This window comes from Ornithorhynchus anatinus, chromosome X2 (genome assembly GCF_004115215.2).
Source record: "Ornithorhynchus anatinus isolate Pmale09 chromosome X2, mOrnAna1.pri.v4, whole genome shotgun sequence".
Lineage (NCBI taxonomy): Eukaryota > Metazoa > Chordata > Mammalia > Monotremata > Ornithorhynchidae > Ornithorhynchus > Ornithorhynchus anatinus.
Window position 1 is genome coordinate 271949 of NC_041750.1, and position 13463 is coordinate 285411.

General features: G+C 64.4%; 1 protein-coding gene across 1 annotated transcript; it reads right to left on the reverse strand.

Annotated features, from left to right (window-relative positions):
• Positions 1 to 1637: 1637 nt before the first annotated feature.
• ZNF395 (zinc finger protein 395) lies at positions 1638 to 12479 on the reverse strand. The gene is made up of 10 exons (XM_029052351.1): positions 12403 to 12479; positions 5132 to 5353; positions 4578 to 4813; positions 4208 to 4308; positions 3452 to 3678; positions 3216 to 3316; positions 2742 to 2991; positions 2319 to 2411; positions 1938 to 2065; positions 1638 to 1817 (listed from the first exon to the last, which is right to left on the reverse strand). Exons 2-10 carry the CDS (start codon positions 5339 to 5341, stop codon positions 1706 to 1708), a joined length of 1458 nt encoding a protein of 485 aa, XP_028908184.1. The 5' UTR covers positions 5342 to 5353; positions 12403 to 12479; the 3' UTR covers positions 1638 to 1705.
• Between the last annotated feature and the right edge of the window lie 984 nt (positions 12480 to 13463).

Sequence of the window (13463 nt, forward strand, 5' to 3'; positions counted from 1 at the left end):
GGCTCGCCAGGGCAGGGGGACAGACAGGCCACCGGGGCCTTCAGGGATGGACTCAGGAGAACCAGCAACGCAGGCGGGGGTCTCCCCTGCAGACAGGGGCTCTTCCTCAAATGGAGGCTCCCCCACAGACAGGGACATTGCAGCAGTGTGGGGGACCGAGGCGGGGAGGAAGGTGGGGAGGACGGTGGAGGGGAACAGGGGACGCCCCTCCAGCTAAGGGATGACTGCTGGGACCAGACTCCCCTCCAGAGTCAGGGAGGGGAAGGGCAGTGGCGAGCTTCTTCCGGGCCAGAAGCTGGGGCTGACTGCTCCCCCGGGAGGGTCCCGTCCCCCTCCAGATCTCGGGTCCCCAGAGCCCCGGAGGGTCACCGCCAAAGAGGAACTGTCTAGAGCCAGCGGAGTCGAGTCCAGAACCCTGTTGAGCCAGGAACTGAGGGAACAGTCTAGAAATTCCTTGGCTAAGTCTAGAACGGGGCAGTCTAGAGCCCTGCCGAGGCTAGGCTAGAGGAGCCGAAGTCCAGAACACCTTAAATGTGTGTGTGTGTGGGGGGGGGGGGGCGGGTTGGTTCTTGAACCCGGCCAATCGGAGGGAGGGCCAAGGCTAGAACACCACAAAAATCGAGGATTGACAGCAGAGTCTAGAAAACGGCTGGCCTGGGATGGAGGGGACAGTCTCAGATGCCATAGAATCTGGACCCCCTTCCTCTAGAGTGTGAATCTCGGGGAGAGGGGTGCGGGTCAGGCCCACGTCACGGCTGCAGAATGACCAAGAGTGACCCCTCGGGGCCCTTGCCAGCCCCTTTCCTGGGCATTTGGGAGTGTGCTGGGCTTGGGGGAGGGGTGGTAGGGGGAGATGGAGAGGGATCCGGGGGACCCTCATGCAGCTCGCACTGGATCCTCCCCAAGGAGGGAAACAATTAATGAGTAAAAATGACAAATTAACCAAAAAGAGAGAGGGAGTGAAGAAGGGATGGCAGCCAGGGTTCCCTAGGGGGCAGGAAAGGTGCATGGAGCCCCCAGGGCGTCCGCCACAAACGAAACCCAGGGAACTGGGGCAGGGGTCCTCGGTCCCTACTGCCCCCGGGGCTCCCCCTCCCCACTCTGGGCTCCCCTGCGCCCCCAGGCCAGGCCGCACCTGGGGCTGAAACCCCAAGTGCTGGTCCTCCCCCAGTCGACCACCGTCTTTGGGAGCGGGAGAGCGGTCGGCCTCGGCGGCTAGTGGGGACCGAGGCTCGGAAAGCGATTCTTTGGTGTCCGTCTCTGTCTGCTACCCTCACCGGCCCCCACCCCCTGCCTCCCCAGCCCCCACCCCGACCCGATTCGGAGTTTCCAGGCCCAACGAGGCCGGTGGGAGGAGCCCCTTCACCGCCCTCGTTTCTGGGAGTCGTCGGCGCAGAGGCCTGCTCGTAGCTGGGCACGGCTGCCAACAGCTCCACTCCGGTGACCTCCGGGAGGCAGTTGTCTGATGGAGGCTCCACGGGTGGGGTAGGGGACGGCAGAGGAGCCGGGGGGAGGTGGGAGGGTGGAGCCTGGGGGATGGGGGAAAGCGTTGGAGCCGGAGAGCAGGGGGAGGCAGTGGAGTCAATGGGGCAGGGGGGCAGTTTGGGGGCTGGGGGGCAGAGGGCAGTGATGGGGCCGGAGACGGCAGCGGGGCCGGGGCAGAGGGTGGCAGTGGGGCAGCAGGGGAGGGGGTGGCCCCGGGGGCTCAGTCCAGGAACCGCTGGCAGGCCTTTTTCCAGCGGCAGGCGGTGCACCACTGCTCCCGGCGCTCGATGCCGTACACTTTGCGGCACTTCTTGGCGTCTCCACGGACTTTCCTGCGACGGGGAGAGACCGGTCAGGTCCGGGGGGAGGTGAGCTTAGGTGGATCCCAGCTGGGCGGGGGCGGGAGCGCCGAACCCACCCCTTCCCCTCCTCCCGGGGCCGGCGGGGCTCACCTGGTGCTGCTGGGGACCCGCGGCGGGGAGGCCACGATCACGGGGGACTTCAGCAAGGCCGGCGGAGGCGGCGGGGGCGGTGGGGGCGGTGGCCCGGGGTCGCTGGGGCTCAGGGTCTGACTCCGCACCTGCACGGGGACAGGGCGGGGAGGTCAGGGCGGGGGCGAGACACGGAAACGTGGGGTTAGAGACGGGGTCCGGGACATCGAGACGGGAGCTGGCATCGGGGGGAGAGGAGGATGCTCACCCATGTGAGGGTCGGGGGGAATGGAGGAGCACTCCCCGAGGGAGAGCCAGGATGGAGGGGGCACTCACCAGAGCAGGGGTCGGGACGGAAGGGGCACTCGGCGGAGCGGGAGCCTGGCTGGAGGAGGCACTCACCGGAGAGAGGGCCGGGATGGAGGAGGTGGCCGCTGCCCAGCTGATGCTGGTGAAGATGTGAGGGGAGACGGGGATCTGAACGGACGGCAGAGCCTGGAGGGGAGGGGCAGGGGGAGCTCAGCCTGGAAGAAGAGGGGGGCAGGACTCCTGGGTCCCACTATCCCCCCGTAGCTCCAGATGAGGTGAGAAGTGAGTCTCCCTAGGCCCAGAGCCAGGACGGAAAACACAAAACGGGCCGCAGCCTCTGGCAGCCTGCACATCCCGACACACCCAGATAGAATCACCGCCAGTCCCCCGTCACAGAGATACAGACACCCCCCCCCGCCCCCCACCACACCCACCCATTCTCTCTCTCTGCGCCCCCCCAGGCTGGGTAGAGCCTGGCCGAAAGGGTCTGACCACCCGGTGGAGCGGGCAGGGTACCTGGTAGGCGTGGTCAGCCTGGATGTGCCAGAAGGAGCCGGGAGCTGACTTGCTCAGCTTGTCCAGAGGCAGGGGGCTCTCCAGGGCCGGGGTCTCTGGCTTGGGCAGGGGGGGCGGCGGGAGGCCCGGGGAGCCCAGGCTGGGGCCAGGGGCCGGCTCGGCCGCGGCCGGGACCGCCTCCTCCTTCACCTGCACGTCCGTGTAGTAGAAGTCCTCCTCGCGCTTCCGCTGATCAGAGTCCGCCCCGTCCCTGGGGGATGAGGGGTACGTCACGTCGGGGCCGGGCGTCGACCCACCGACGGACGGCCCCGCCCCTTGCCCGGCCCCCCCAGACCCAGGAGGGGTCCCCGGCTTCCCAACCCCCATCTGCAACCAATCTCTTCTGCCGCCGAGGCGTAGCGGCCTCTGTCCACCCCGACCCCCAACCGGCCGACTGACACGGCGGGGCTGGGGGAGCCCGGATGGCCCACTCACCCCAAATGCTGCGTCTTGACGTGGCGTTTGATGCCCACGATGGAGCGTAGGACCTTGCCGCAGCCGGGCCACAGGCACTTGTACAGAAGCTTCACCGAGTTCTGGGGAGACGCAAATTCCGGGGTCAGAGCTGCTGCAGCTCCCCGGGGATGCCCCTCCCACCTCCCCGGGACCAGAGCGGCCTCCCCTCTCCCTTCCCGCCACCCGCCCCGCGCCTCAGCCGACCCCGGCAGCACCTTCCTCTTGCGGGGGGCCGGCTCCTCCAGCAGGAAGGCGTTGGGGTCCGTGTCGAAGCCGCCGTCGTCGGCCGGGGGGGACCCCGCGTGCTTGGGGCTGCCCTCGCGGCGAGGGGGAGACGGGGTGGAGATGCCACTGCCCACGCTCCAGTGCCCGCTGCTGGTGCTGCTGCCGCCGTCCGACACGTCGCCCCCGTCCTTCCACAGCTCATAGCTGGCCCGGGCAGCTGGCCACGGGGGAAACGCCAGTGACCGCCCGGGCCGGGGGTGGGCGGGGACGGGATCACATCCCCCACAACCACCGCCTTGCCCCAGCAGAGAGCCCTGGTCCAGTCTAGGGGCGACCACACAGAATCCCCGGCCCCTGCGGGCAGCCAGTCGCTGTGGAAGCTAGGGAGGAGGCGGGTCAGAAACACCCCATTTGGAGTCTTCCCGGGCCCATTTGGATGCCTTTGGGGATAGCGACGCTGGAAATTTCTGGCGGACAGGGAATGTGTCTAACGACTCTGTGGTCCTGGACTCTCCCAGGCGCTTGGTACAGTGCTCTGCGCACCGCAACCGCTCAATAAATACCACTTAGGGATTGACTGACTGATTGAATGAGGTTAGGCATTCAATCTGGGTAGTCCAGGGGGGACAATGACTTCACCCCCACAACTGGAGCCCAGGGACACCGGTCCCATCGTCCTCATAGCTGAAGTCTGGGGACCTCAGCCGCCTCACCCCCACGTCTGGACCCTGCCCCAGGACACTCACGGTTCTCACTGCTGGGGGGACTCTGCATCCCGGGACTGCAGGACAGAGAGGTGAGCACCATGGCCGCCATCATCTCGTCCATCTCCACCGCGTCTGACCTCCTGCCGAACCGGGACAGGTCGGGGGCTGGCGGTGGGGAGGGGGGCAGGAGCCGCGGAAGCCCCTGGACAACAACCCCCGGGAGCACGGGGCAGAGATGGACGGGGACAGGGTCCGGCCAGGGACAGAGATGGGGTCTGGGCAGGGACAGGATATGGGCGACGACTGAAGCAGGGATGGAGGCGGGGTCTGGTCAGGGACAGGGTCGGGGCCGGGGGCAAGGTATGACACCTCAGCACCCACCCCTCCAGTCCTCCCCACCACCGCTCACCTCCTGGGAACATCAATGTTCCTGCTGACGGACCGGAGGGCCGTGGACAAGGGGGCTGCCCGCTCTGGGGGCAGGGCCCGGGGGGGTCCGGCCCAGGGCTCCGCCGGACGCACCTCGTCCCCCTTGCAGCTGACCCGCAGCCCCCGCTCCAGCAGCAGCACGGTCACCTCGTCCTCCGCTCGGCCGGCCAGCTCCACCAGCGCCGGCCATTCCTGTCCCTCGAAGGGTACCAGCACCTGGGAGCCGAGTTGGGCAAGGTCAAGGCTTGGGGTCCCCGTCTGCCCCGTTCCACCCGGGCCCCTGCCCATGCCGCAGGGAGGAGAGGGGATCCCCGGCCTCGCAGGAGAAGAGATCCACCGTCTCCCCAGGGGACGGGTTTGGGGACAGTCTGGGGCCAGCCCAGGAGTAACTCCCCCAACCTCTCTAGTCATCACCCCGGTGCCCGGTCTGGCGGAGACTACACCCATGGAGCACCCCCATACCCGTGCCCACAGAGAACGCCGCCCCCCTATACGCGCACACAGTATCCTGCCCAGGACCATGAGGTCACTCACCTTCTGCCCTGGGAGTAGCGTCCCCAGCTGGGGGCCTGGAAAGAGGGGGTGGTCCTGGCCCACACAGTCCTTGCCCTGGGGGAGGGGGTGTGGCGGGACCAACCCAGCCAGCTCGGCTAGGCCCTGCCCCTCCCCAGCAGCACCGGGCGCCGACACCCGGGCCCCCAGGAGGGAGCGCTTCCCAAGTCGCCGTGACAACACGCTCGCCATCCTGCCGGTGGCCTGAGGAGACAGAATGGGGCGGGGGGGGGGGGTGGCAGGTCAGCGGGGCCTAGTGGGCAGAGCCCAGGCCTGGGAGTCAGCAGGGCCTGGGTTCTAATCCCAATTCCGCCACTCGTCTGTTGCGTGACCCGGGCCAAGTCACCTCACCTCTCTGGGACTCAGTTTCCTCATCTGTAAAATGGGAATTAAGACTGCAAGTCATAAATGGGACACGGACTGCGTCCAACCTCATAATCTTGTAACTGCTCCGGTGCTTAGTACAGTGTCTAGTGCATAGTAAGCACCTAACACCACAAATAAATAAATACATAAAAGGATCGCCTGGGGGCCAAGGCTCTGATTCAAGTCCTGCTCTGCTGGGGTCTTACCCCTTCCACTGGGATCCACAGCCTGCCCCCAAATCCCCCAGACCACTGCCCGCCCTATCTTTAGAGCCTCCTGAAAGCACACCCTCCTCCAGGAGGCCTTCCTTGATTGATCTGAATAGTCCCATACCATAACTAGTTGATGCCTAATGGTTTCTAACAAAGCTCTTTCTACTTGGCCTAAAAAATGGGAGGGGGGAGTGCAGAGAAGGGAGTAGGACCAGGGTGGGGGGCAGTGCTGAGTTTTCCCTCCCCTCCAAACTCCGCTGTCTGTGCATGTGTGTGATCGCAGGCTGACGTCTGTGCATGTGTGCGTGTGCCCAAGGAGGGGCCGGTGCGGAGTGGCACTCTGTACTCTCCCAACCTCTTAGTACAGTGCTTTGCACAGAGTCAGCGCTCAATAAATGATCGAATGAAATGAATGGAATGAGCATATATACATAATAATATCAATAGTAGTTCATTCATTCACTCAATAGTTTTTATTGAGCGCTTGTTTTGTGCAAAGCACTGCACTGAGCGCTTGGAATGTACAATTGGGCAACAGATAGAGACCATCCCTGCCCAATAACGGGCTCACAGTCTAAACAAGGGAGACAGACTTTAAAGCAAAACAGAACAAAACAAGTAGTCTGTCCTTCATGAGGCTCCCAGTCTAAGTAGGAGGGAGTATGATTTAATCCCCGTTTTACTGGTGAGGAAACTGAGGCAAAGGGAGATGAGGCACGAGTTCACGAAGCGGGCAAATGGTGGTGGTGGCATTAGAACCCGGGTCCTCCGACTCCCAGCCCCATTATAAAGAAGCAGTGTGACTCAGTGGAAAGAGCCCGGGCTTGGGAGTCAGAAGTCATGGGTTCTAATCCCGGCCCTGCCACCTGTCAGCTGGGTGACTGTGGGCATGTCACTTCACTTCTCTGTGCCTCAGTGACCTCCTCTGTAAAAGGGGGATGAACTGGGAGCTCCATGGGGGATAACCTGATGACCCTGTATCTCCCCCATAGCTTAGAACAGTGCTCAGCACATAGTAAGCGCTTAACAAATACCAACATTATTATTACTCCAGCGCTTAGAACAGTGCTCTGCACACAGTAAGCGCTTAGCAAATACCAACATTATTATTATTCATTCAATAGTATTTATTGAGCGCTTACTATGTGCAGAGCACTGTACTAAGCGCTTGGAATGAACAAGTCGGCAACAGCTGGCGACCGTCCCTGCCGTTTGACGGGCTTACGGTCTAATCGGGGGAGACAGACAGGCAGACGAGAACCATGGTAATAAATAGAGTGGAGGGGAAGAACATCTCGTAAAAACAATGTCGGTATTTTTGGTAAGCGCTTACTATGTGCAGAGCACTGTTCTAGGCGCTGGGGTAGACACAGGGGAATCAGGTTGTCCCACGTGGGGCTCTAAATGGCAAACAATGGCAACTAAATAGAATCAGGGTGATGTACATATTACATTTCACCTTTGCTGGCAGGCCCCTGCCCAGCCCTGCGAAGCCACCATCTCTCTCTCTCTCTATATATATATATACAGGGAAGCAGCGTGGCTCAGTGGTAAGAGCCCGGGCTTTGGAGTCAGAGGTCATGAGTTTGAACCCCGGCTCTGCTGCTTGTCAGCTGTGTGACTTTGGGCAAGTCACTTCACTTCTCGGTGCCTCAGTTACCTCATCTGTAAAATGGGGATTGTGAGCCCGACGTGGGACAACCTGATTCCCCTGTGTCTACCCCAGCGCTTAGAACAGTGCTCGGCACATAGTAAGCGCTTAACAAATACCAACATCATCATCATCATCATCATCATCCCAGCTCTGCCACTTGTCGGCTGTGTGACTGTGGGCAAGTCACAACTTCTCTGTGCCTCAGTTACCTCCTCTGGAAAATGGGGATTAAGACTGTGAGCCTCACGTGGGACAACCTGATCCCCCTGTGTCTACCCCAGCGCTTAGAACAGTGCTCGGCACATAGTAAGCGCTTAACAAATACCAACATTTTATATACACACACACACACACACACAGTCCCCGATTAGACCGTAAGCCCGTCAAACGGCAGGGCCTGTCTCTATCTGTTGCCGACTTGTTCATTCCAAGCGCTTAGTCCAGTGCTCTGCACATAGTAAGCGCTCAATAAATACTATTGAATGAATGAATATATGCAGGCCATCTGGGGGGCGGGGCAGGCCCCGTGACCTTCGCCCCCGCGGCGGCCCGGGAGACCGAGCAGGAGCCGCCACCAGGGGGCGCTGCTGGGCAGAAAGGGGGCGGGGCCCTCCCTCCCCCTCCCCTCCGGACGGGAGCCCGCGCATGCGCGCTCGCGCTCCGGCGCTCGCTCGCTCGCTCTCCGCGCGCGCATGCGCGGCGGACCCGGCAAACCAGTCTTTCTAGGAAAGGGAGGGAAAGGGCCAAACCGGCGAGGCGGGGCGGCCCTGCTCCCGACACTGCCCCCGGGCCTCAGTTTCCCCGGCCGGAAAGGTCCCCCCAAGGACCACCGAACTGCTCGGCCGGGCGCCTCCCATCACCCCCGGTGCCTTCCCCTCCCACTGCTGCTCCTCCCGCTCTTCCCACGCCAGGCGCAGCCGGCATCGTGGGCGCGCTGCCCGGTCTGGTCCGGCCCGGCCCGGAGGGATGGGCGAGGGGTTAGGGGCGAGGGGGGGAGGCGCTCCCAAATGGCTGTTTACACCCCCGTGCCCGCCGGCGGCCCGGGCCACGCTCCGCCGCCCCCGAAGCCGCTTTGGGCCTTACGGCTTGGCGGGACGCTGGGATAAACCGATATTCCGCAGCTGTTTTCCCCGGGACAGCCGCCGGACCCCGGATGGGGCGGGGGGGCGTCCGGGGGGCGCCCCTTCCTCCTCCCTCCGTCCTTTCAGGGGGTCCGAGCTGCGGGCCCGGGGACGATGGGGCTGGGGTCCCCGGGGTCCGGCTGTGGCCGCGGGGCCGGGGTTCCCGGGGCCCGACCGCGGCCGTGGGTGCGATGGGACTGGGGTCCCTGGGTGCCCGGCTGTGGCCGGGGGGGGCGATGGCCGGGCTGGGCCCCCAGATGCCGTTGACGGGGCCGGGTTCAGGCCGTGCGGGTGCCGGGGTTCGTTCCCCACCAACCAACCCCCGGGCCGGACTCCGGCCTCGCACCCCCTCGCCTCCCATGAGACCGGAGACGTCTCAAGAGTCCGCACAGCCCCGACTCCGGGGTTTCCGCGCCACTGGGTCCCCGTGTCCGGCCGGCCCGCTCCCCCCGGACCCCTGTTCCTGCCTCCGGCCCGAGTGGCACCAACAAGGCCCCGTGCCCGGGCCCCAGGGTCCGGCCTGGACCGGCCTCCCTGCCGAAATAATAACAATTATGGTATTTGTTAAGTACTTACTATGTGCCAGGCACCGTACCAACCACTGGGAAGGATACACGGGGATTGTCTCTATCTGTTGCTGAACTGTACATTCCAAACGCTTAGTACAGTGCTCTGCACATAGTAAGCGCTCATTACATACTACTGAATAAATGAATGATACAAGCAAACCCTGTGCCACATGGGATTCATGGTTTCAATCCCCGTTTTACAGATGAGGGAACTGAGACCCAGAGAAGTGAAGGGACTTACCCAAGGGTCACAGAGCAGACAAGTAGCAGAGCCGGGATTAGAACCCACAACCTCTGATGCCCAAGCCCGCGCTCTTGCATCTAGGCCATTCTGTTTCAAAGCTCGGCTCCCTTTTTGCTCCACTGGGGGATGACTGCTGGGGTGGACCCGAGGTCCCTGGGGCTAGACCCTCCCTCAACGGCAAGTCCCCAGGGGTGGGGCTGGGGTCCCCCCCACCCCCCCCACCCACTGCCCCCCACCCCTCTCCAGCGTGTGGTCCCTGGGGTGGCTCGGAGCCTCTGACCGAAGCGGCCCATTCCCCAGCCCAGGGTGGATCGGGCACACGTCCAGCTGGGAAGCGAAGAGGTCGCTTTAACTCCTCTGTGCCTCAGGCACCTCATCTGTAAAATGGGGATTAAGACTCTGAGCCCCATGTGGGACAACCCGATTACGCTGCATGGACCCCAGTGCTCAGACCAGCGCTTGGCACACAGTAAGCGCTTCATAAATACCCTAATTCTCGGGTCCCACCCCAGCACGGCCTGGGTTTTGGGGAAGCCGGGTCACCCCCGGGGTAGCTGAAGTGCTCTGCCAGTTGTCAGCGGTGTGACTGTGGGCAAGTCACTTAACTTCTCGGTGCCTCAGTTCCCTCATCTGTAAAATGGGGATTAACTGTGAGCCTCAAGTGGGACGACCCGATGACCCTGTATCTACTCCAGCGCTTAGAACAGCGCTCCGCACGTAGTAAGCACTCAAATACCAGCATTATTATTAAACAAGCAGGATCCCAACCACACTCCTGGAACTCACCGTCTCTGCTACCCACGGTGGAGGGGGGTCTCAAAGCTGCTTCCCAAACCGCTGGAGGGTCCTCCAGCCCCCTGCCCATTTCCTGAAGCCCCCCACCACTGGGTCATGGCGTGGACCCCATCTCGTGGGTACCGTGAGGAGGAGGAGGGAAGGGATGGAGGGGCAGAGAGGGGATGGGGCCGGGTCTCTGCTGCGTGGGACCCTGGAGAAAACCCTCCAGCCCCTCACCTGGCACCGGCCCCAGCCCCGCCTCCGCCCCAGGAAAAGCCAAAACGTCAGGGACTGTGGTGCCTGATGGACAACAAACCACAGAGCCACACCCCCTAAGGAGCCCCCTCCCCCACCCCCCCCACCTCCCAGGCCAAGCCTTTTCCTTCCCGCAGCCATGGCAGCCTTGAGAAATAACCGCTGAGAGCCAGGCCGCCTCCCCCCTCCTCCCATTAATCCGAAAGTGCAGAGTCTGGCTGCGGGCCAGGGGTGGCTGCTTCTGACTTTTGGGAGGCTAGCGGGGGGGTGCCGGGGGAATCCTCCCGGGGTAGAAATCGTGCCATCCCCACACCCTAGTTTCAGCCCCCTGCAGAGAGGGTCTCGGATACGGTGGGGTGGCGGGGGGACGAGGGGTGAGCCGGGACGAGGAGTGAGGCGCGAAGGCTGGGCTTCTCTGAGACGCAACTTTTGGTGGGTGGGGGGTGTAAACGCCCCCGTCCCCGAGAGGGCCCGAGGGGGCCGCTCGGGCGGGTGGAGTGGCGGTCGCCGATCCTAGGGTTGATGCCAAGACCGTGGGAAGAAGAGGAGTGTCTCTTGGTGGGGTGAGGCCCTCCTCCGGCCCACCCCAGAGGAGACCCCACCCCCCCGGCCGGCCTCCAGACCCCAGCAGCAGCCGCGGCCGCGGCGCTGCCCGGTCGCAAGGGGTCAAACCCCGGGCTCCGTCTGGCCTCGGCGTCTCTGGGGAGAAGGGGGCGTCGAGGCCCCGGGGAGGGGACGATTCCCCGGAGCCACCCGACGCCGGGAACGTCGACGCGACGCACGCGTGTGAGGGCAGGCGCGCGAGCACACGTCGACTCCCGCACACGTCTGCCCGACTCGCCACGTTCACGCACTTGCACGTCCGCAGAACTTCGATCCACCTGCTCGGACCCCTCGGCCCGCTGGGCCGCCCCGGGCAAGGAGCGCCGTCCCAGCTGGGCCGAGGGCGTCTTGGGGGCCTCCATCTGCTGCCCGGCGGGGCTGGACCTGCCACCCCGGGGCGGACGGGGCTCACTCCGGTGTCCCGTCCACACCTCGGGCCCTGCTCACCGAGTCCTCCTAGACACACCTTCACACCCAACGCGACCTCCTCACCGAGGCCTCCTAGACACGCCTTCACACCCAACGCAACATCCTCACCGGGGCCAAAAGCGGGATCTCGGGGCTGGGCGCCGGGGCCGACTTGGGACGGGGGGCCACGTGGGGGAACCACGGCCCGAGGGGGCGAACGCCGGGGCCCGGGGTGGCGTCCGGCCCGGCGGAGGGCAGCCGGGCCCGGGCCCCGACCCCGGCTCCCGGTCCCGGGGCCCAGACAGGGATGCCCGCGCACGCACGCCCTCGCACATCCACACCCGCCACCGGAGACAAGCGCCAACCTGTCCCCACCCCGGGGCCGGGAAGTCCTTTCCTCTCATCCGGCCGTGCCGTCCGGCCGGTGCAGACCCGTCCCGGTGCCCTACGGCCTCGGCTAGCGGGGAATCTCCCTAAAATCCGTCCCGGGACACAACGGTCCCCTCCCCGACACCCCCATCCCAAGTGGGGCCTGGAGAGGGAGGGGGCGGGGGCCAATTCGACCAGAGAGACGCTGGCAAAGTGGGGCAGGGCCCGGGTTGGGGGGGGGGGGGGCGTCCTATCCGGAGGAGCTGGGGACCCCCCCCCCCCCGGTCCGGCCCATGGGGCGACCCCGGGGCAGCCGGGCGTGATGGGCAGCTGGGGAGGGGGTGCCCAAGGGGGCACCGGGGGGAGGAGGCTCCGGGAAGGGGGTCGGGGGAAGGGCCACCGGGGCGGGGGGGCTTCGTCCGTTTCCCCGAGGCGGGGGTCGACGGCTGTCAATCGGACTGGGGGAGGGGGGGATCCCCTCCTCCTCGGGGCGGGGCCGGCGGCAGGGCAACGCTGGACTCGGGGAGGGAGGGCCCGGGACAGTCCCGGCGGGAAGGGAGGGGGTCAGGCCCGGAGCTGGGGACCCCCCGCCCCCCGCCCCGGGACCGGCCGGTTGCAGAGAGGGGAGAAGGGGGGGGGGAACCGACCCCCAAAGCGCCCCCCGGCCCCGCTCACCTCCCTCCGGCCTCCTCCTCCTCCTGGGGCTGTGACCTGTCCCGCCTCGCCTCCCGCACCGTCCCGCAGCCCGGCCCCCGCCCCCCGGGCTCCCGCCCCTCCCCCGCCCCGCCCGGGCCCCGCTCTCACGTACACGGCCGCCGCCAACACCCGGAACGGATCCCCCTCCCGGAACCGACCCGGCCTCCCCCCCCCCCCCCCCCCCGCGAAAATCATCATTATAACCATCATCCGGCAGCGGGAAAGAGCCCGGGATCGGAGCCAGCCATTCAATATTGAGCGCTTACTATGGACTTGAAAGCTCACCTCCTCCGAGAGGCCTTCCCAGACGGAGCTCCCCCCCTTTTAATAATGTTGGGATGGGTTAAGCGCTCACTAGGTGCAGACCACTGGACTTTAAAGCTCACCTCCTCTAAAAAGCCTTCCCAGACTGAGCCCCCCCCTTTAATAATGTTGGGATGGGTTAAGCGCTCACTAGGTGCGGAGCACTGGACTTTAAAGCTCACCTCCTCTAAAAAGCCTTCCCAGACTGAGCCCCCCCCCCATTTTAATAATGTTGGGATGGGTTAAGCGCTTACTAGGTGCAGAGCACTGGATTTTAAAGCTCACCTCCTCTAAAAAGTCTTCCCAGACTGGGCCCCCCCCCATTTTAATAATGTTGGGATGGGTTAAGCGCTTACTAGGTGCAGAGCACTGGACTTTAAAGCTCACCTCCTCCGAGAGGCCTTCCCAGACCGAGCTCCCCCCTCCCTTTTAATAATGTTGGGATGGGTTAAGCGCTTACTAGGTGCAGAGCACTGTTCTAAGCGCTGGGGGAGATACAGGGTCATCAGGTGGTCCCACGGGCGGCTCACAGTTAATCCCCATTTTACAGATGAGGGAACTGAGGCACAGAGGAGTGAAGTGGCTTGCCCACAGTCACACAGCTGACGAGTGGCAGAGGTGGGATTCGAACCCATGACCTTTGGCTCCCAAGCCCGGCCTCTTTCCACTGAGCCACGCTGCTTCTCCCCCTTTTCCCTCTGCTCCCTCTACCCTTCCCCTTCACCTCTCCGCAGCTA